Here is a 23097-nt window from a genome sequence, read left to right on the forward strand (position 1 = left end):
CACCCTCACAGGTCCCTCCCACTCATACGTCCTTCCCCGGCTCTTCCTTCCAAACAGGCATCCAGTGATCTTCTCACTGCTGAGAAGCAGTAGTGCAGCCAGTGATATTTTCGGCAGTGCTGCCCACCACCAGCCTGTACAGGAGTGGCCCTGTTCCATTAGCCAAAATCTCCTGAGTCCCGCGGTTCCCCAGCTTCTCAGTCCAAGCAGCGAGGAGGCAGTATGTGGTGTAAGGGAAGGATTTGGCAGTGGTTGCTTCTCTGAGCCTTGTGGTGGGAGGGTGGTCATGGCACAGAAATAACAAAAGCCCTCAAAAGGCAGAAGGATCCAAATAGTGGAGAATCCTGGTGGGCCAGACTTTGCCCCAGTATCAGCTGAAAAGATTTGTTAGACTTGGCTTGGGGGGTTAGTTTGCTGGAGGGTGACACCATGCAAAACCTGGGACTAGCCAAGGCTGAGGAGTGGTTCTGCCAGTGCTGCCTGGGCAAAACCAGCGTTCTTTACCTGCTGTGATGCTTCTGCGGGAGCTTCCATCTCCTTCAAGTTTGGCTGGACTGAGGACTATCTGGGGAGCTGGCGTGGCTGGGGGGAAGTCCTCCATTCCCACAGCACAGAAAATTGCTTGTTCGCAGGGTCTGGTGTGTGCTGAACCAACACTGAGGGGTGGCAATGGGGAACAGCACTGTCCCCAGCCAGTCACTGCAGCCTCCCCACAGTGGGAGGATGAAATCTGGCCCTTCTTACAAGGACAGAGGGTTTTAGTAAGGCTTCAACCTTAGTTCTGGGACTTGGGGCTGTCCGTGGCACGTGCTGCCTGTGGCCGCAAGAAGACAGCTTTTGGTGGTGCTGGACTAGTCCAATAAGCAAGTCCGTGTGTTTGCACCCAAGGACCTCTGGATGGCTTCTCTTTTCACAGTGACAGAGTTAATTCGGGCTTTCCTTGCACACGGTCTTCTAATCGAGGCCAGCGGGTCTGCAGATTGCTAGATGACCTCCTGTTTCGTGATGGCGGGTTGCGGGATGGAGCTGGGCTGTTTGGCCACGGTGGCAATGGCTCCGGGCAGCAGCTTATATTGCTCTGGCCCTGAGCCTGCGGGTGGAGACGGCTGTGGAGTTTCTGGAGTAGCTACAGAAAGAGAAATAAAATTAGAAGACTTGACAGCACTGGGATCTGCCCTCAGTTGTGCCAGGTTCAGGTCTAAGCAAAACAAAGGCTCTGTAGCTTTTGTGTTTGCTGCAAGGCAGCCCAGACACACAGCACAGTTAGATGCCCCGAAGAACCACAATAACAAACACCAAATGAGGGGAGCTACTGGCAATTTGATCTATACTGGCCACTTTTTTGGTCAGCTGAGGTAATTTCAGTCTGAATTCCCAAGTGGTAGTCCCATGTGGTGGAGGTGGTGGAGCAGATTGTCCTGTGTTTTTGCAGAGGGCAAAGTGAGGTGTGTCTGAACCATTCAAGGGAAGCGGAGCCTTTCCGCTGATTTCAGCAGACACTGGATGGAATCATCCATCCCCATGTTTAAGGGCTGTGTAAAAGCTACAGTCTGCCAGGGAACATCTTGTTGAATCAGTTAATCTAGCCTAATCTAATCTAACCCAACCCACCTCTCTGTTTGTCTTTTACTTCTTTCTGCATAGGAATTTCTCACACACTCATTATCAGATACTCTGCCTTGGATAGAAATTTCCTTGCAAGGTAGAAACTCCCTCCACAGGCATGATAGAAAGCTCTGGGTTTCTCCTGGGAGCTTCATGTCTGGCAATACTCACACATCTGCCCATTGTGCATCTGAGGAGGCATTGTGTTGGCCACAATGACATTTGTTCCCAGGTTCTCCTGGATCAGATGAGGGTGCAGGGGGTGGTGAGCATGCGGCGTTTCACTTGATGAGCCTAAAAACATATGACATTAGTTGCCATGATGACAGGAGACAGTTCCAATGGGCAGACCCGCTGCACCAAATTGTCCAAGGCTTTGTGCATGGTCAGCTTGTGCATGTGTGACTGGAGCACACCCTTCCCGTCGTCCTCCGTGGATGCCTTGGGCTCACTAACCCCTGCATTTCCTCTTACACGGGATTGTATTCCTGAGTCACACCTCCACATAAAGAATAGCACAGTGGAAATTTTTCATTTTGTTTTGTCCCATTAGATGCTCCCAGTAAAATATCTGGGTCACTCTTTCAACCTGAGCTTTCAGACCTTTTTGTTTTGATGACTTCCTTCTGACACAGAGCAAGATTAGTGAGATGGCCGGCTGGGGGGAGTTTGGGGCTTGCACAGTAAAGCTTGTCTGCATGCAGAGGGCTGGGGACACCTCTGTCACTAGATGCACAGCTAATGCATCTCTCTAGGTGAGCAGAAATGGAGGACCTTGTTATTACTGCCGGTGATGGGGGAGATGATTTTGTGTGAGTCAAGGACTGACTTGCATACAGTCTGTCTCCACCTTTTTCAGGTAGGAAGTGATGTTTATGGAGGTTGTCAAGGTGATCAGAGAATAGGACCCTCAGGTACTCACCTCCCAACAGCATCTCCTGCAGCAGGTTGTCTATCTTAGCCATGCCAAAGAGCTTCACAAACTGAATCTGCTCTATCATCTGCCAGGTGATGCTCTGCAGCACGGGCAGCAGCAGCAGCAGCTCCCCGAAGCGGCCCCGCGAGTCGTACTGCCGGTCGTTGATGTAGTCCTCCAGGCTGACCTGCACCTGGTACCGCATCCGCTTGATCTTGGAGGGGTCGCTCAGTCCTTTGGCATCTGAAACAACGCACAGAGCAAACTGTCCAGGCTGCTTCCCTAGGAACTACCCTTCACTAATGGCATGAAGTCCAGGTGCCCGCTGGGATGAGCTGGGTCTGACTATCTATTGTCTGCTGTAATGGATATTTTTTGCTCTGTGTAGACTGACTTCTCCCCTCCCTCTAAGAACAGTTTGGCCCAGAGAAGAGACAAGGGGCATTTCCACACCTCGGGGCCAATATTAGTCAGCATAACCCAGACTAGCCCCTCTGATGGTAACCCACAGCAGGCTGGAGCATACCTGGGTCAAAGAAGATAATGGCTTTCAAGCAGGCATATTCATGATCATCTATCTGCAGCTCCTGGAAGGGGAGGACCAGCTCGTCCAGGATGCGGATGGCCACGCGATTCACCTCCACCAGTTCAGGGCAGTTCCGCGGGATGATGTGGTCATTTCCTTTGGAGAAGCAGCACAGAGACTGTCACCTTGTCATTGCCCAAGACTTCTCAAGGGTGCCAAGGAGTTCAAAACCCAGGTAACCAACACTGAGATAATCTTGAAGGTGGAAGACTTAATAAGATCCTCCTTCTGCCCCTTCCCAGGCTCAGCCCACCAGAAATGCTGATCTGTGTTGCCACAGCAGCCTCTTCTTACTCAGGACTCACTCAAGCGAGGACAAGCTGAGCAAGGAGCGAGAGCCTTTTCCTCAGTCACACCACAGCCTGCTCACACAAACTGGAGGGCACTGTGAATGTTCATAGTCCCCCAACTTTGCCACATGTTGTGGCATTGATGTGGATGTCAGCCAGGCCTATTTGCACCCAAAGGTTTTGCTAGGCTCGCTAAAATACAGAAGAGATCAAGCCACCCTCCTGGGAAAATTATCCCCACAAACATTGAACCAGCCTCTCCTTCATCCCAGCAGAGAAGCCTTGCAGAAGCAGATGGGCCAGGAGCAGAAGGACACTCTTACCTAGCAGCAAGACATCCTTGAACACCATGGACCTCTTGGCAGCTCCCAATAACAGATGTTCCCCTGCGTGTGCTCGCAGCAGCGCTACCTGCAAGGGCAGGGAAAAGTTACTTGGGTGATGCAGAGACAAGGCTGTGATTTCACGTAAGTAAGAGGGAAAGCCCATCATTCCTATACTGCACTCAGGGGTTGGGAATGAGAGCCGCTCCCCAGTCACAGCCAGAGAAAGAGGTCAAAAAATGGTTTGTTCCTGTGTGTAAAGGGCAATAAATCCAGCAGAACCAGTAGATAATAACACCTGAAACATCTCATATTCACGGCACTTGTCATGAGCAAGACCGCACTAGACTGTCCCAGGACCTCAGCAGTGGGCTGTCTGCAGACAAGGCAACTCCTTCCAAGCGCAGGACCAGGGACCGTGCCCCAGCCTGGGCAGTGGGGAGGAGCACGATCCACCGCCGTGGATGGTTCCTGGCCCCCCTGGGCTGTGAGCACTTGAGCCGGGGAAGCCAAAAGGATGTTTTTCTGCCCTGATGTTAATGATTGAAGTGTTTCATTTTACACCCTCCAGTGGGCCCTGAGAATGTTCTGCGTCTTTTGGCCTCCTTCGGTTAAAAATTTCAGAGATTTGGGCAGAAACAGAGTTAACGATTGGACAGCCTGACACAGAGGCTTCTTAATGTCCAGCCAGGAGCCTCTGCTGGAGAAAACAATCATTAAACATTAATAGAGAGATTCTGAAAAGTGTGGCCTGATGGGAATGGTCTTCTTTTCCAGTGTGCTGTCCCTCAGCACCTGACAAAGCCAAGGGAAGTCCTACCCTACCAGAAATACCAGGAGAGTGTCACCTGAAGAAGAGAGCTCTGGTTAGAAAAGATGCTGATGTCTGAGAGAGGGATTATTTTTTTGCAGAGGATGAAAAAGAGTTATGCAAAATAAGCAGAGCGGAGGTCCTTGCAAAAAAACTACACACACAAGATGCTGGGGAACCTTTATCTGTATGCCAAAATCCAGCCTCTCTCTGTCGCTCTGCAAACATGGGCGGATGTGTCAGCCAAGCTGCTTGTTGTTACCAGAGCTGCACAAACTGAGCTTTCCTGTCTGATGGAACTTTGAGAAGGATGGAAAAACCGTGGGTCCCAAGGGGGAGCAAAGCCTTCACATAGAAATTTCCTGCCTGATGCAAATTCAAGAAAGCTCATTTTGGTACAACCATTTTTGTTTCTGTAAAATTTGGTTGTTTGAGCAGGGTTAAAGTAAATTACTTCAGCAACACAAAACCATCTCATTTGATATTTGTTCTTGCAGTGATCAACTTGAGATATACATCATTCCATTCTGAACTAGGATAAATAAAAAAGTTGTAACACAACAAAGTAGATCTTTAAGTTTGAAATGAAGTGGCTTTGCCTCACCAAACCTGGTACTTTGACATTTTGGTGAAGGGGAAGAATGAAGGGTTAGATATGACCTTTCCTATAAAAATGTTGGCAGAGATGATTCATTCTCAGGCAACTTTTTAATGGCAATGTAACAGCACTTCCTAACGTTAAATGTTCCCACTAGACACGTCTTGACTGGCTCTCATGCCCCTTGGGCAGCTGCCTTGAACGTGGTTTTGTTCATTCCTGCTCCCTGGCATTTCTGTCCTTCCTCCTGCACTCCCCTGAGTATCTGCCGCCTCTGTTCTCACACCGTCCTTCGACAACATGGATGTCCTGAATTGATTAGTATTAATGCAGTGCAGTCTTTCCTCTCAAGCACTTTGGGACAGTTTGGGAGCTGCTCGTGATGGGGGATGGCTGGGTAGAACAGAAGATCCGTTTCGGTCGAGACGAGCCTGCGGAGCGTGCTGAGAGCAGCCTCTCCCCTGCGGGACGCAGGTTCAAACAACAGCATCTCTAGGCTTCGTTTTCTTCTTTGAGAAATGTTGTGGCCCCACAATTGTAAAATGAGCTGTAGTTTACAGAGTTATTACCCGGGTTTACTGCCTCCGTTCCAGATGGCACAAGGATGCAGCGGGTTATGCAGAGCTGCCCCGAGCCTCCACTGGGCTGCAGCATGTTTGCTGTGTAAATGTCATTTGCCACTGGAGTCCCTTTTGGTTTTCATCATTTTTGACTTGTATTTGCCATAGGAGTTTAACAGATTTCTTACTATTTTAAAAAACATAGCACTTGCACACAATAGAAAAGAAGGTAACATGCTCCTGTGTTAACAGCACTGAATTTCCCAGGGCTCTGTGCTGCTGGGTGATTATCAAAGAGCTCAAATTTAGGATATAGGGTGGTAGATCAGCTGCATACTCTCATCTGCTGGATATCGTTTTTCTTCATGATGTAAAAATTATGTCTAGGTCAATAGGGCTGGAGACTGATCCTGGCTGCAGAGAACACTTACAGGTTTTGTGACTGTACGCTGGGCAGGTTGGAAACACATTCCTCTCTGTGACAGGACCATGCTGGCCACTGCCAGAAGTGCTGTCCCTTCCCGCTGGGTGCTCCCCACCATGCACACGTGCTGTTCAAGGCTGGGCACACATCATGTCCCGCAACAGCTGCTGCAGACCTCTGAAATTTAGACTTACACAGGAGACATCTCCTTGTATGTCTTTGCGGCTGCCCGAGATCCTGCAGTATAGTTTTACAGAGGATTTCAAACTCACTGTGCTTATCCTGGTTATGGAATCAGCAAATGTCATTTTAGTCATTTGTGTTCAATGCAAATACATTTCTGATTTTTAACTCTGAAGAGAGATTTTCTTGTTGCCTTGGGAGCAAACTAGTGTTTAGTTTCAGTAATTCCACACCAGGAGGATGGAAACAAACATGTCCCTAGGCAAGAAGCAGAAAGAAAGAGAGACAGGCAGATTTTGTTTTAAGCCTTGAGCAGACCTTAGGCTAGAAATCTGTTCTACTAAGTCTGATTACCACAAGTATTTCGATAGCACTTCAGGTTTTCAAAGTGCTGCACAAACTATAATTAACAAATAATTGACTGAGAGACCCATGCAGAATGCACACCTGATTATGTACCTAATTTCAGCTCAGCGTTATCACGACTGTGCTCATCGACTGATTAGCTGCACATACAAATGGCCTGTGCTGGCATTGTATGGATGCCGTTCCCAATCAGTCTCAGCGGCCAGGATAACAGAGTGAACAATGCACATTTGCTTTGAAGGTCTCAGCTGCCTGGCTCTCGTTCTGCTCCCCGCTGCCTTCACTGGGGCTGAGCGAGGGGGGGTGGCTGGGGGGGACTCGCCTGGTCATCCAAGGGCAGCTCACAGAAGGCAGGGATGTACTTGGCCCACTCCACCAGCACCAGCAGCTGCTGCTTCATGGATTCACACACGTCGGAGATGTTGGCGATCTTCTTTCCTCGAATGTCTCCGTTGAGCACAGGAACTGGGGATGATATCTGGAAGGTGAAATAGGGTCCTTCAGCTTTCAGTGCCATAGAGGAAACACAGACAGGGAAATCCCCAGCCCATGGGTTGTGCTGGTGCAGACTCCAGCATCAATAATTACTCTTTTCTCCTGCACACCCATCCCCCAGGATATGTGGCCCACACAACTCATTTAAATTGAGATCGACCTGGGGACCTGTGAACATGAAATGCTTCAGAGCTGAGGGTGTCGATCATCTTGGTAAACTCCTGACTTGAATAGACTGGAAAGAACAGAACAAACGTTTCTAAAGCCAAGGTCTTCCTCCCACTGAACAAATATGCCCAGTCAAGATCCAGGAGGGAACAGAGGGGCTTGTGGAGCAGCCAGCCTCATCAGTAACAAGGACATGTCCACCCAGTGCTGCTGCGCAAGCTACTTGGTCCCACCAAAGGGCAGAGAACTGCTCCCCTGTCACCCTGCTCCAGAGGCTCTGCTTCTCCCGTCTGAGGCAGCATGAGCACAAGAAGGGACCATTTCCTTTGCAAAGGACAACCCTGACAAATCTGCAGGTCACACAGAGCTGGAAAGAACATCTCCTGCAAACCAGGCACCCAGCTCCTGCCCTGTTCTCACGCATAGCTGCTCACCCAGCTCATCGAAAAATTTGCCCTTAGTCACTACTTTATCCTCGTGCTTCTGTGAGCAATTAACTCAAGGCCATTGCTGCCCTCCGCCTGCCCTCGCTGCTCTTGGACAATATCAGCTCTTCCTTCCCTGTTCCTGCCAGCATTTTCAGCTTGAACTCCGCCAGCCTCCCCAAGGAAATGGAGTTCAAATGTCACCTGCATGTTGTTTTTTTCAGGTTGCATTACCTGGAAGCTTTCCAGCTCTTGAGCTATTATTGAATAAATAAGATTGTAAAAATCTCACCATGTATTACCCTAATCAGAGAGCCCGGAAGGCTTAGCAAATAAATAAAGACCTCTGAGTGAGTGACCTGAGATCTTGGAGAAAGCAGCTCCTGAGCAGTATCTTGTTCTAATTAGCCAAGCACATAAAAGTTACCAATTACCACGCTGGAGCCTGCCTTGTTTAATGAATCCCTCTGTGCTCTGTGGGAGAGCAGGAGCTCCCCTGGCTTTGTCGATGGTTGCAGTTTTTACCAGCACACCCTGCTCCAGACTTACATATGGTCCCAGCGCAGGACTCAGAGTCCCGGAAATGTCCTTCCCTTGTCGATCTGGTGACTTGAGACCTCTTTATCTCACACCTCTGGGAGCAGCACTGATATTATTTTTATAGGGTCTATAAATACATTAGGGCCTGCGTAGGATGAGGTGAGATGTGGGATGAGATTGGATGTGCTGCTTGTGTACAGGGTTGGCCTGTAGCCCTTCCGGCATGTCCCCTCCCCGGGGAAGTGGACCTTGCAGCCTGAGCCCAAGCCTGGAGCTCAGGGCATGTCCTGTCATGTCCTGGAGCATCTCCCTTGACAGTCTTTAGGGTAATGTGTTCTGTGAAGCAAGGAAGAATATGGGCTGGCAACTCATATCCCTCTTCTGCTTGTGGGAATGGGGAATTTCAAGCAAACCCTGAAAATAATAACTAATTTCTTGTGAAACTGTGTGGGAAGCCAGAATCCAAAGTTCCTAACAGATAATGGGGAAGGGAGGCTCATGGGAGGCCAGCCCCTCAGCTGGATTAGGTGGTTGCAGGTCCTTGGGTTTCAGTTATTCTACCCTATTTTCTTCCAACTCTCCAGCCTTCATGTGTCCCATCAAAGCAGAACAGATGGTTGCATATCATTACAACTAAGTTCTGGACCAAGGAGCATTAAAGGGATGGTTTCAGGTAACAAATGCCTTTGAAAAACCAGTGTTGAGTTGGCAGATAGGTTACTTAGAAAAGAGGTGGTAATTCGAAGACAAAATACAAACTGGCTCTACTGACCAGGTAGTGCCTGATGCTTTTGTATTTGCCAAAGAAGAAAGGTTACCTGTTGTGCCAGGACTTCTGCCTGCAGCAAAACATTGATGGAGGGCAAGCTGCTGTCTTCATAACTTGATCTCCGGGTGCTGATTCGGTCCCGTTCATTTTGTACAGCTGCAAGAGAGTATTTTGGCTGAGCTGCAGGTCATTCATGGTGATGAACACCAAAAGCTAGCCCTGACTTTCGGTGTTGCCCTTCGCATTGCTCGGGAGCACGTCCATAGCTGCAGTTTCGCAGCTCCCCTGCCTGGCAGGGCTGAGGTGCAGCGGGGTCTGGGTTGTGACAGGATGCCCGTGAGAGCCGGCTACGGCTGGTGGTTCTGGTTTCACATTCACTTTGTTAGGCTTTCCTGGGACAGGGTCATTTCAGAGCACACACACCTCATTCAGAGCCTGTGGGGTTCAATGGGAAAGTTTCCTTTCGAAGGGTCTGGCTCTTAAGTGTTTGAATTTCAAGATATGGGGTCTGAAACGGTGGCTATGCTCATGCATGCAGCCCAAAGCTTATGCGTGAAATAGAGGAGTCGAGCATCTGCGTGGCTGCTTTGTCTGTCCGCATGACCTCTGTGAGCTCCGTTTGGGAAGCTCTTGCACTGGGTAGGTGCAGTTGGAAAACTTTTGTCTAAGTTACAATAAGGAAAGAAGTGCAGAACAGCTCCTGCTGCTCTATCCAGAGCAACAAAGTTCTTTCATCCCTTATTGTAAAGACAGTCCCAGGACGGGTTTGACCTCAGCGTGCTTCCCTGCTTGGTCTAGTCTTCAGGACCTGGGCTTTGAGTCTGGAGGTGCCAGCAGCCAGACCAGAAGCCGTAGTGCTGAGGCGAGGGATTTGCCTCTCTGCCACAAGGCTGTGAGCTGGCCACAACTCACCACGGCCATGCCAAAGCCATCTGCTCAAATAAGGTATTGATCGATGGCAGAGGAGACAGAACAGTCCCTGCCTTACGCTGGTGGCTCTCTGGATTGATACGTTCTCAATGTATAAATCCACCTGATAAAAAGCAATAATGAGGCTGGGCCAGATGAAAAGCCCTGCAGTCAGCGGCTGTAAATAGGAGCTCTCAAGGTTATGCTGCTTGTTATCAGTAGCAGGCCCCCGAGTTCAGTCACGCCATGATGTTTTCCAAATGTTTGCTCAGTATTAGCTGGTCATGCACCTAATGTAACTTCTATTGAATATTAACAGACAGCAGCAAAGCTTTGGGTATAGGATGAGTGGGCACCGCAGGGAGAAGGGGATTCCTATGTTCTTCAGGAAAAGTCAAGCCAAGCAATACCTCATCTTCTTTAACACGGAAGAAATGTTCCTGCCCAGAGGTGCAGGCCAGTGTTCCTGGGCAAGCTGCCCGGCTACCACTGGTACTTCCCTGCTGTCTTCAAGGACCCCTTTTCTCCTAAGTTTCTCTTTAAGGGAGTGTGAAATGGCGAGAGCACAGGGTTTAATTTCTCTACATGGAACAATATGGCCAAATGCCTCCTGGTTGTCCCTTTGCAGCCACCAGTGGGGTGAGCTCTGTGAGGTGCTGGCAGCTCCTCTGGGCTGGGCTGGGCAGTCTGTCCTTCCACCGGCAGTGGGATGACCAGCAGGACCACAGCAGCCCCAGTTTCCTTGCCACTGTGAGTGCTCCTGAGAACCAAGCAGGGCTGCAGTAGGTTGAATCCCGTCCTGTCGTGTGAGTCATGGGGACCTGGCAGGGCTGCAGAGAGGCCGGGGATTGGGGGGGGTGAGCCTGTGCCATGCTGGGGGTGGGTATCAACTCGTTTCATGTGGAGTTAAATAGCCAAAATGCTCCACCTTACTCTGCATCCCTTCTGCTGTGGCTGATGTATCAGATAAAACTAACCTCTCTGCAGAAGGTCAGCAGAACCTATATGCACATTATGAGAAAAAGGGGCAAAATGACAGTTGGACCTTTGCTGGATTCACCCACCCAGCTGTGGCTTTAGCGGTGACTCTGGGGCAACAGCACTTGAAGCAGTTTTCCCAAAGTGTTAACAAATTTCTAGACCTTCTTTGAAGTTTCTGCTTTTTCACTGATGTTGAGAAGCGTTCCCAAATTGCTGGGATGCCCCAGCTATGGGGGAGCACAGGTGACGCGTGTCAGTGAGAGCGAGCTGTAGAGCCCTGGGTGTGACTAGTGTGTGCAAGCAGGGGCAGTTCTGAGACACAAGCATGGCCCTGCAGCGCTATCATGGGCTTGTCCGTGCTGGCATTTTAGAGGCCCCAAGAAGGGGCCCTGACATTGAATTTGCGAGCAGGCAGGGCCCCTATGCCTTGCCCTGAACTGTTGGGACGATGGCTGCTTGCAAGGACTTTGCACAGGTGGGAATGGGCAGGCTGGGCACATGCAGGGCTCATGACTAGAGGCCAGAACCCTCCCTAAGCCCTTCTGCGATGGGGTCTGGATCTGTGCCCAGGAGAGCGCTGCGGAGGGACGACAGGGTGAGCGTGCACATGGCAGGGACTGGCCTTGGGCTGCGAGGGCTTCCTCACACAGATGCAGGCAGCGTGACGGCTGCTGGGGGGAGCGCGGGGAAGCCACAGCGTCACCCACCTTCCTTCTTCATTCCTGCTCGGAAGCACTTCTTAAGCCTGCAGTATCGGCACTGGTTTCTTTTGTCTTTGTCTACCACACACTGCCTGTTAAACCTGGGAAGAAAGAGAGGTGTGAGGAGCAGCAAGACTGAGCCTGAAGGCAGGACAAGACAGTGCGCTAGGCTCCAGGCTGCTCTCAGAGCAAGTTCCCAGAGGCTCAGCCTTAAAAAGGAGCCCCAGCCCTGCCATTTCCACGCTTACTTTAGCCTGAGGTTTCTTCTTTGCACTGAACATCTCAGCCCTCTGCTCTGCCTCTGGATGTTCAATAGGGATGAGCCAGAGCTGGCAGTCACATGCAGGAGTTCGGGCTGCTGGTCTTATCACTAGGCACAGGATGCTCATAATGGATTAACAAGCCCCAGAGAAGTTACAAGTGTGAGCCAGGAAGGTCAGAGCCACATTGGTAACCTCCTTTGTAAGTTAGATCCCAATTAGAAAGGAGGAAGAATGCATTTATTCTGAATAAAAAAGGGGTAGAAGGTTGTTCTGGAGCTAGCAAATTTAATAAGTGGGTTTAAGTCCCTGTATGTCTCCAGGGCTGTTTTTGGGATCCAGGCAGGTTGCTTCTGACCTCTGGGCAGTATCTCTGGTGTGCAAACAGCCCTGCAGCCAGCTGTGCTTCAGACAGGAGGTGGGAAGCAACCAGCTCCTTCCCTCCACACTCATACCACCAAATCCGCCACACATGGCGGGGCAAACACTATGTGTGTGGCTTTTGCATGCAGCACAAGCCTGGTGACCATTTGCAGCATGAATTTCATTTGTAAATTTGGTCTAATTTACTGCTTATTGATCAAGCTTGCAAAGTAAAGGCAAAGGCACGTGGAGCTGGGAAGGGGCTCCCAGCCATGCCCAGTTCTGTAGCTTTTGAAAAGGCTTGTTTCTACTCTACTTTTTAAAGCCCCAAGCTAAGATTTCCCCAAATGGATGTCTGAAATATGCTTTTTAAGCATTTCTATAGCATTTATAATATAAAAGCCCTACTCTTCAAAGAACTGGGCACCTTGGCTTTTCCCACTGGAGCTGTGGGGAGGGGGCTCCCTGGGCAGCCAGCCTCAGTAGCACTGGGGTACCAGCAACAATGTGCTCTCACATGCTCTTATAAGCCTGGGGTTTCTTTCTGTCACTCTGATTTTAGAGTCATGTTGTTGTTCACACTCTCCTGGTGGCTGTCAGGCCATCAGGAGCAACTCACTCATAAATCCAGAGTGATTTAGACACTCTGAGCTGAGGATTCCTCGGTCTCCTCTGCGACTCTCTACGTGTGTGCTGCTCAGAGCAGGGAGCAGGCAGGTCCCAGCCACCGGTGGCATGGGACAGCTGTGGGCTGCCACCACCTACACAAGCTGCAGTGCCTGAGCTGCAGGAGCAACGGGTGCCTCATCCTCAAAGATGTGCACACTACACTTGCCCAGCTTGTTGCTCCTTAAGTGTTTTTTTTAATCATGTAACAAGCAGTGACAGCATTTTAGGTACATGGCAGAGGCACTTTGTGCTGGAGAAGGGGTGGGAAGCCACTGAAGTGCCCCAGGGCGGGAGCAGGGTTTGTGCTGCTCTCAAGGTGCTCAGCTCCTGTAACAGGGCTTCCCCCCGGCAGCCCCGTGCTCGCTGGCCACATCCACGGTTGGCCATATCCATTTGCAAGAACACGTGTTTGGCCACTAAAGAATGGGCTAAGACCTCCCAGGGTCTTTCCCCAGTGATCACGGGAGGGCAAAACCAGAGCAAGAGTGATCTCTGACCCTTCCCAGCTGGGAGGTGAGGTAAGGGAAGGTGGTGGAGGATACAGGAAGGATGAAGATGAAGGACCATGTTACTGCACTTACAGGGCTCTGCCTTTCAGCTGCCAGGGACTGTTTTATCTCATCCACATGACTCTGTCCCCTCTGTCCTTACCTGCAGGAGTACATGTGGTTCTTGCGGACACTCCTCCTGAAGAAGCCTTTGCAGCCATCGCAGCTGGAAGCCCCGTAATGCTTCCCTGTGGCGCGGTCCCCGCAGATGGCACACAGCGCACTCACCCCAATGCTGTTGGAAGTGTTGAGGTTGGCTGCTTCTGATGGAGATGTGTCTGCTTGGGGAAGGACACGGGAAGAAGACAGTGAGGCAGACAGACAGCTTTTCCTAACTCAGTTTCCAGTGAGAGACTTGATTTTCAGAGGAACCAGGCAGCTGCAGCCAGGCTGAGCAGCAGGAGCAGCTCAGAGAGGTGTGTAAGGGGTGGTGGGTGCTCTGGGTGTCTTAAGTCATTGCATTTTGAGTGTGCAAAAGCCCCCGGTGTGCCAGGGTGAGACAGCTCTTTCTGAAGGCCTGACTCCAGCTGTGCCTTCAGACTAAGCAGAAACCCGTTTGCAGGAGTCACAGGGCAGAGCCAAAATTCCTCAGGGATTTGCAGACGCTTTGGGCTGCAGTAGCGTGGCCAGAGAAAAAGTTGGCCCAGAGTTAAAGCTGAAGTATTTCAGCTCAGGGTGAGAGGCTGATTTGTTAGAGAAGTGTTTGTGTTATTTCACCAAAAGAGCACAGGACGGCCCTAAGCAGACACTTAGAAAAACAAGGTGACCAGCTCCCTTTGCTGGAAGGCCTGTGCCAGGTGTGGAGCTCCAGCCTGCGCAGTGGTTCTTCAGGAGAACAAGACTTGAAGTGCATGGTAAACTCCAATTACTTCAGCTGAAAAAATCATGTGGGCAAACACTATCCATGCAGGGAAGGACCGATCAAGCTAATCCAGAAAGAAAGAAAGGGTGACGCTGTAGCGTGGAGGAGGCTGTATGCTGGCTATCTTCCACAGCTGAGACTGGTGTATCTTACGGTCCTTGTAGACCGGGGGGGGGCTGGCACCTACAGGGCTTTTCTGGGAGGATGGGGAATTGCAGCAGTCTCTGTAGGAAAGGGCATCTGAAAGTCTTGAAACCATACAAGCCCCACACTAAAACCCCTGCAGCAAGCCAAACAAACCTCAAGGCTGAAGGGATCAGCCCTTAATTCAGCTGATCTAATTGTCCCCTCCCATGCACATTTTCCTGGATCAGCACAGGCACATTCCCCTGCCTCAGTGGAAATCCCAGTTGCAAATGATACCCAGGATCTACAAAGTCATAGAAACCTGCTGGGATTTTAATACCTGAGCCTACCAACCCCTGGTCTCTGGGTTTGGCAGGGATGCAGTTAATGTTCACCCCGGGAGGGCCACAGCTGCTCCCACTTGGCACCCAGCAGAAAGGGAGCTACAAAAGGTCTGGTCCCAAGAGGGTTCCTTTTGGTTGCTGGAGTGTGGGTGCTGGGGGAGGCCAAGGCATGGCTGCCTGGGGCAGGGATACAATTTTAGCGTTTATTTTGCAGAGAAAGGAGTATTACAGCAGTTGCTGCACAGCTTCCTCATGCCATCCCTTGGCATGAGTAACCTGGAGTGGACCCTGTGATCCCTGGTGGTGAGCTGGCACAGGGAAACCTCAATCCAACCCCCTCCCTGGCTCTGGCAGCAGCTTTCCTTTCCCTATCTTTTGGTCTTTCCAGTTCCTTGTGCCTCTCTGATATTTCTCTCCCCAGTCAGTTCGCTGCCTCTCTCTGTCCTTGCCTGGCACACCCTGTCCCACAGCTGCATTTCTGTGCTTGCAAAGCTCCTCTCTCGGCTACCAAAGCCCTGAGCTCCTCCCCAGCCCGCTCCGGTCACCTCTCATCCCTGCAAGCAGCTGGCCTCCAAAAACCTCCTTCCTCCAAATGCATCCCGAGGGCTTGGCTAGATGAAAGTCATTCCAGAAGTGAAGTCAGATCTCCAGTTTCAGCTAAACACAGGACTTGCACAAGAGAGGAAGAGATGATCTGCTTGTAATCGCATTATTTGTGTATCTGTGGCAGCCCAGGTAAATCCCTTTTTAGCAGTATATCGTGCTGTTCTCAGGTGAACATAGAACGGGAAAACTGGCACCGTTATTGAAGCAATTACAACATCTTTTGTCTAATAGCCAACTGAAATGAAATTATTGCCCAGTGGATAATTTTCCAATTAAGTATATTTTGTAGTGCCAGAAAAGTGGGCTTCTGGCTGCTGCAGTGAAGTGGGTGTAGTGGAATTGATTTGGAATTCAGGTAAATAGAAGGAAGAAGAAATCCTACTTAAAATTTAAGATCTCACTTAGATACTCGTGTTAGGCGGACAGGAGCACCTCAAGAGGTCCCCAAGCCTGTCTGGGAACACGGGATGCGTTTGGTCTGTGACAGCAGCAATCTTGGTCACTGCTGAGCTGGACTGGAGCTGGGCAGGGCAGGGACTGAGCTCTCCTGCTGTCCTCGGCCAGAAAAGGAGGCAGAGGTTTTACTGGTGAGATTTAACAGGCAGAGGTTGTGCGGGCAGCTGCTGGGGTGTCAAAACAGCCCTTGGTCTGGGTTTGGGCAGAGGAGGAGCCGAGGTGTTGGTGTCGCCTGATCCAGCTGACTCATCCACCCCTAGGGCATATTTCATGTTGCACCTGATCTCATCATATAAAATTATCGTGTCCCTCTGCCCCGTGGAGCCTGGATGTTGGGGGGGCTGATTCACAGCCCCTCATGCAAGAGATTCTGTGTGATGGGTGGGAGAGGGACACGGGGGCAAGACCTGGGCTTGTCCCAGCGGGTCCAGACAGGCATCGGTGGAGCCCGGGGGGGCTGCTCTCAGCCCTGAGACCCCTGGGCGGGTGGGAGCAGCCCCAGGGAGCAGAGAAGGAGCTGAGGCCCAGGGTGGCGGGGGATTATTGCACCACTTTGGCACTGTGGTGTCACATCTGTGATGGGGCAGAGCTGTGACCCAGAGGAGACCTGCACAGGCTGCGAGGGGGGAGCCCCCCTGTGCCCCGGCAGCCTGGGTGACACAGCAGGCAGGAGAGGGCTTCGGGGGGTCATTTCTGCAGCGTGCTTCGTTTAGTCATTAACCTCGTATTTAGAGAGACTTTAGGGGAGACTTGGAGAAGAATCTCCTGTTATCTCTGAGCATTTAATCACCAAGACTCCTTGGTCCCCAAATAGGTGGGCCAGGATTGCAAATCTTGGTGGGTTAAGTGTGATCCCACCCTCCTGAGGGGATGGGAACCCTTGTCTACCCTCACCAGGTTTCCTTGCCCCTCTTCCCAGGGGCTGAGCCTCCCAGCCCTGCAGCACTCCCAGGGAAGGGGATCCCACCCTGCACCCCAGCACTGCCCTGGGGAAGGGCCTCGGGACATTGCTTGAATCACTTCTTGCCATGATTTCCACCCTTGCCAGGCAATAAATGGCTTTTTGCTCTGGGAAAACCTGGTTCCAGCCGCTACTGGGATGGGACTGGCTCTGCTCTGGAACCATGGGCTCGGTCTGCCCGGTGAGCCATCAGCAGCTTGTCGCTCAGAAACTTTTGGCTGCTCTTTTCTCTTGGTTGGGGTCTGGGGGTGGTGAGACCCACCCATGCTCAGCCCCAGCCCTGGTCCCTGGGCTGAATGTCCCGTGGGGACCTCCCATTGCCCTCAGCTCCTGATGTGTGCCCATTGCCGAGGTGTCCGGGCACCATCCTGCCTGCGCCAAACACAGCATTGCTCCGCCACCTCTATTTCTCCCCAGGGGAAGCTGAAACCCCCCAATGAGCTGCTGGGACCCCCTGGCTGACACCCATTCCATGCCCCAGCCCTTCCTGGTGGCATTTTGGCTGCTGCCCCATGGACTTCTTGTCCTGCAGCCCCAGCTCATCCCACAGCGGAGAGGAGAAGATGGAGGGGACTTACCGTTGCCCATAGCCAGCACCTGCATGTTCTCAAACTCCAGAGTGGTGTACGCCGGGTCTAACGCTGCACTATAATCTGCCATCTCCATGTCTATTAGGGCTTTGGAAAGGCGCATTATCATCAGCAAACACGGGCCAGATTGTACCGATTCCCTTGTCCGAGGCTATTGGCCCTTCTGCCTCCCTCTGCCTTCACTGCGTCCCCTATCTGTTGTCTTTTATTTCAAATATTTCTCTGAAAGGATTCGCTGAGCCTCAAGGCCTATACTCCCCAGAGGGGTGGAGGCAGGAGGCAGGGGGTTAATCTTTAATCATCTCACCCACTGCCAAACGCTGCTAAGCTCTTTTTTTTTTTTGGTGGAGCAGCAGTGATTCTTGTTGACTGTTTATTATTGAATTGCGAGGCACTTTGCCGATCCCGGCTCCGGGGCGCAGGCAGGACTGCGGGAGCAGACACTCATCGAGGAGGGCACACCTTCCTTCCTGGGCTATTGACCTTGATGCTGGGCTGCTGGTGTTGGTCTTAATTGTACCTGGGTTGGAAAACTTCGAAAAAGCCCCGCCAGGAGAACAAGGTTGCTCTTCACTTCTGTCTTTGCCTTCCGCTCTACGCCGCTGGTTGCCTTCTCTCCCTGATTTTCCCTTCTCTTGCTCCCTCCATCCCTTCCACGCCTTCTTCTTTTTCTCCCTCCTCATCAGAGAAGGTCAGCACCTGCCTGGCAATTTACACGTTGCTATGCGAAGTAACAACATATGACTCCTTTTACTTCCCTATAAACTGAGTTTTACTGAGGCTGGATGCCCTATAAACAGATCCTGCTCTGCAGCCATGCCCAAACAACAAGCGGGGCTGGGGGGTGGCATGAGTGTCCTGGGCATCACTGGGGCTGCTCCTGTCCCACCACTGGAGCCACCCTGTGCCAGCCACCCCCCAACCTTGGGTTTTCACTGACATGTCTTAAAATTTTCATTAGGTGTTTCAGAGCACAGCAGAGCTTTACTCTGCAGCAGGAGTTTTCCTTCTGGGGATACAGGTGCTGTCAGGTCTCTGCCACCTCACCCAGACCTTGGGTCTGACCCTGCTGGTGCTGAGCAGGGGGACTGGGGTGAGTGGAAGAGCTGCCTGTGCTCTCCTCCTTACTAACCCGGCTATTCCCCTCCCCAGCTGACCCTGGGCACATCACTCCTCTGCTTTAGCCAGGACCAAGACATTCCAGTGTAATTGCAAGATCAGCAAGTGGGATTTTAATTGATCGCTGAATTACATTGGCTGGATGACATGGGAGAACCAGAAATCAGTGGTTTACTATCAGCTCGCTCTGCATTGGAAACATCCCCGTGATTTCGCAAGCAGCAGCGGGTGATGAGTCCACGCGCTGCTGATTTGGGCTCCCAGCTGGGTTGTCTTTGTGTTTCCCGGGCACCCCAATGCAGCCCCGGCCCCGCTGGCACCCCCAGCCGCCCTGGCCACGGTGGCGTCGCTGCCACAACATGACACCAAGATCTCTGGCTCCACAACAGCATGTGCCTTTGGGCAGTGATGCTAGTGATGATTTGCTATTCACATTTTAGGGACACAAGGGATTGTTCAAGCAGCCCTTGCCCCCTAAGACTACGACCTACACAGCATTCCCAACCAGCTCTACCACTCCAAGGCTACAGGTCTGCAGGAATGAAGCTGACCACAGGGGAGACCCCCTGTTTTCTCACTTGGGACTGGTACAGGGAAAACAGTCATCAGGTCAGTGCTCCAGAGAGAGGCCAGAGCTCCCTGCACTCACATGCCAGTGGCTCTTTCCTTCGGCAGGAGCTGTTCTGAGCCAAAAATTGTTGTAATGATGTGCATGCTACGATGGGGATGCTAAGGTAGAGCAGAGCCCCCTCCATGGCCTCATCCCTGGGACCTCCATCCCAATCCTGGCTGGGCCACAGTGATCCCTTTGATTAGATAAATGCTACAGACACTAGGTCAAATATGTGCAGGATTTTCCACAGCGTCTAGTAAAATATCGTAAAAGCATGGCCTGTTTTGCTCTACTCAGCAAAACAAACCTTTTGCTTAAATCACCTGCTGAGCAAGGAAGGCTGCAAAGGCCGTTTGGTCCCTGGGCAGGAAGGATTAAGAGGGCCAGGAATAGACACCAGGGAGGCGGCGTGTGCGGGAGAGCGGTAGATAAGGCGCAGGGAAGTTTGGAGAGCATTAAGTGCCTCACGAGGCTGGAACTGTCAATGGCGCTTTCCGCCCTGGGGCCATATTGACTGTAGTTTTCTCACTGCTGATGTCCTTTATCTGTCACCAGTGCCCCCTCCCAAATCTCTTATCTTGGTGTGGAGGTTGAGGACCAAACCAGCCAAGGACACCCTGCGCTTCCTTTGCCCCGGAGATGGACTCATGATGGAAATGCGTTGGCTGCAGGATCTGCTGCAGGAGATGGATGTCTGCCTAGGGATGTTCTTCCTGGGGAGCCCTTGTCTTCCTCCCATGTCCCTGCATGGTGGGTTCTGAGACACCTTCCCAGTGTAGTCATGGCCTGTACTAGCTAACAGGAGCCCTGCAGCTCATTTAGGTTGGAGATGTTCAAATCAGCAGCTGGTTATGGGGCTGATTGAAACAATTCTGTCCTACAGAAGATGTTTTGTCATTTTTATTCCAGAGAGAGACAACTGGAAGCTGGCAAACCCCCACTGGTAGGCAAAAACTGTTCCCAGAGCAGATGCTCAGAGGAAGTTCAGCTTTCAGGCCCTCTCCTCTCTCCTCCTGTCCCTGTTTTTTGTGCCCTCCACCCATCGTTTCCTACACTAGGAGATGGCTGCAAAGGAGACAGCTCTGGGTCTTGAAGTGTTCTGTGCCAAGCGACTAATTTTTATCTGTTGAGCAGTAAATCCTTTCCCATACTGGCACATTATGACACTAATTCTGCCTTATCTATACATCCCTGACAGGCAAATTAAACCAAAGCAAAAGGGATTTCCCTGAAAATAAGATCCATGCTTCTCAGTAAAGGAGGATCTCAGGAGCAGACTATTTAATAGAGCATTTATGGTAAGGATGCCATCAGCTACTGTGCTTGCTAGCTCTTCACGTCCAGTGGGTTGAACAGGGTTTTGTAGGATCAAAGGATGACTGAGGTTAGAAGACACCTCGAGGTCTCTACTCTAACCTCCTATGGGAAGCAGGACCAGCTGTGAGAGCAGCCTGAGTTGCTCAGTGCTTCATCTTCTCAGGTCTCAACACCTCCAAGCACAGAGACTGCACAACTTCTCTGGGCAACCGACACTTGATTGTCCTTGTGATGAATAAGTTTCTCCTTAGATGCTGCCTGAACCTCTCTCCAATTGTTATGCCCATTGATCTCCTCCAACCATGCACCCTGTGAGGAGCCTGGCCCCATCTTCTCAATGCCCCCTGTGTGGTTTATAGCTCCAGGCTATCAGCCAAAGCTCCCAGTTTGGAGTCACCTGCAGACTTGCTGCCTGGCCGCTCTCCTGCTCTTTGCTTTCCCCTCTTACAGCTCTGTACTCTGAAGAAAACCCCTGCAGAAATGCCAGTGCCAGCAGGACCAACCAGCAGGTCCAGCCAGCAGGACCAACCTCAACTTATATCAGTGGTGCCACCGCTGTCCCTTGCAGCCCTGACTCCAGATCACTCCTGCCTCGTCACTCGCAGCTCCAAGGCCTCTGCAGGGCTGGAGAAGCTTTTCCTTGGTGTGCAAGAGAAGCAGAGATGGATTCGGCTCTGAAACCTCTCCAGAGCAGGAAAGCCCCAAGCAAGGTCAGGACCCCTGCTCAGCCCACCACCGTTTGGCCAAGCGAGCTGTTGGGGAAGCACGAAGCTGAGTTGCAAGACAAAGAACAAAAGTCCCAGGGGAACGTCACCAGTGTAGTCATCTCCACACATGCAAAGGTCCCTTCGGGCTTTTTTTTTTTGTTTTCCCCTTTGAAATTTCAAATTCCAGTTTGTGGACAAAGTCCTGCCTATCTGAGAATATAGATCTCCGACCACTGACCAAACTCCACTCCAAGCAATCCTGAGGGCTGCTCTTCCCCTTGCCCACGGATGCCTCCGCTCAGTCCTCGCGTCTGCCAGGATCGCACCACAACTTTTGCACCTGAGCAAAGCGCTCGTACTTGTACAAAGTGGATTTTGCGCGTTTCAACCTTAACGTCAGCAGCTCCCTTTCTGCACGCGGAATGGGAAGGACCATCAGGAAGAACCAGGTAGGAACCTTATAACCTGCAGCCATTGCAGATAGAAAATGAGAAGGAGAAACAAGGGCTTCAGTTGTGCTTATGCCAGCAATTTTAGCTCATCATTTAAATTAGGGAAGGGGGCAACAAAAGGCAGCTTCAGAGGGGATGGAAAATGAGGGGGAACATGAGCTCGTGGAGGCAGAACCACTCCATATGGTTAACTGATAACTCCAATTTGCTTCTTCCCTCTCATCTTTTCTGATTCTCCCGATTAAGCTCAACTTATTCTCATGCTAATCATTTCTTGACCTGTTTATTCTGCACTAAAAAATTAACAGAGAGCAGTTTACTGCATGACTTGCTCACACAGAACTGCTACAGATTAGCAGGCAGCCTTTAAGCCTCAGCACAGGGCTTTTGGGTCCAGCAGCCGGTCTGCACAGCTCGAGGATGAGCTTTTTTTCCTGTTTTTGAAGAACAGCTTTTTCTAAAGTCAATATAAATCCCCCTCCCTTCATGCCTTAGGTATATTTGCTCTGTGGCTATTTCCAAATGGGAAAGATAAAGCCAAGGGCTTGTGTTTTGTCAGACTTTTTTGCAAACAGGGATATTTAGGCCAGACCGTCAGACCCCTCTGCCTTCTGCCTCAGCGTGCCGTGACCTGGAGCAGAGTTGTCAGTGCGTTAATAAGCAGCTCCAAGGAATTTGGCAGGGGCTGGGGGGCTGCAGGTCAGCGCAGCTGAAACAAGCCCCTGGATCTTTGCCTCTGCTCCAGGCAATCATATGACAGACACAGACGGGGTTCTGCTCCCGAGAAGCCTCCAGGAAAACTGATGATTCAGCAGAATCAGGCTGTTTGCCCTTTGCCAGCCACACGCAGCACATCCCTGCCCTGGCAAAACATTTTGTGAAGGTGAACCAGAAAGATCCAGCACCTCTATCCCGGGAGGTGGATCAGAAAGATCCCACCCTGAGAGGCAGGAGGTGACCACAGGCGTGTGTCAGCCCGTGCCTGGGGAAAGACACAGGCGTTTTATCATCCTGTTCAACAACAAATCGCTCTTGGTGATTTATTATCTGCAGCTGGGACAGATGCTGTTTGGAGCTGAGGGCGATTCCCAGGACAGGCGATGCCTGAGCAGACCTGGACGCGCTGTCACCGGTGAGCTTGTGACATGTGGTGGTACCTTGAGCTAAGGGTGACAGAGGCAGCTTCACTGCAACCTCAAGGTATTTCTCACCAATGCCAAAGTTATTCTGTCAAAAAGCGGTCAAACCAACCACAACAGTCTAAGCCCCCAGGCCATAAAATCACCATATGGATCATCAAGGTGGTTTTTGGACATGGGGAAGAGACTCTTCAAAGGAGATGGCAGGCTCTGCTTGAACTCCTCTCCAAAAGCAACATGCATTTCAGCCAAAGCTGAGATGGATGTTGGAGCTGGAGTCGATTGATGGGGCTAACAAATAGCTGCTATGCAAAA

At 51.2% G+C, this 23097-nt stretch overlaps 1 protein-coding gene across 3 annotated transcripts in view; it reads right to left on the minus strand.

Moving 5' to 3' along the window:
• Nucleotides 1–983: 983 nt before the first annotated feature.
• The window catches only part of HNF4A (hepatocyte nuclear factor 4 alpha), a gene marked incomplete at both ends in the record, with an annotated part of 33395 nt that continues 11281 nt past the window's right edge, over nt 984–23097 (minus strand). Inside the window, 10 exons of one of the 3 annotated variants that reach the window (XM_082065448.1) lie at nt 984–1126; nt 1777–1899; nt 2528–2764; nt 3048–3203; nt 3721–3808; nt 6985–7140; nt 9109–9215; nt 11657–11751; nt 13594–13768; nt 17424–17544. In XM_082065448.1, the coding sequence (XP_081921574.1) occupies nt 984–1126; nt 1777–1899; nt 2528–2764; nt 3048–3203; nt 3721–3808; nt 6985–7140; nt 9109–9215; nt 11657–11751; nt 13594–13768; nt 17424–17544 (1401 nt within the window). Of the gene's footprint in view, nt 1127–1776; nt 1900–2527; nt 2765–3047; nt 3204–3720; nt 3809–6984; nt 7141–9108; nt 9216–11656; nt 11752–13593; nt 13772–17423; nt 17545–23097 lie in introns of those variants that run through there. The other 2 variants (XM_082065449.1, XM_082065450.1) reach the window with 2 other exon arrangements.

Source organism: Streptopelia decaocto, assembly GCF_964273445.1.
Source record: "Streptopelia decaocto genome assembly, chromosome: 14".
NCBI classification, from domain to species: Eukaryota; Metazoa; Chordata; class Aves; order Columbiformes; family Columbidae; genus Streptopelia; species Streptopelia decaocto.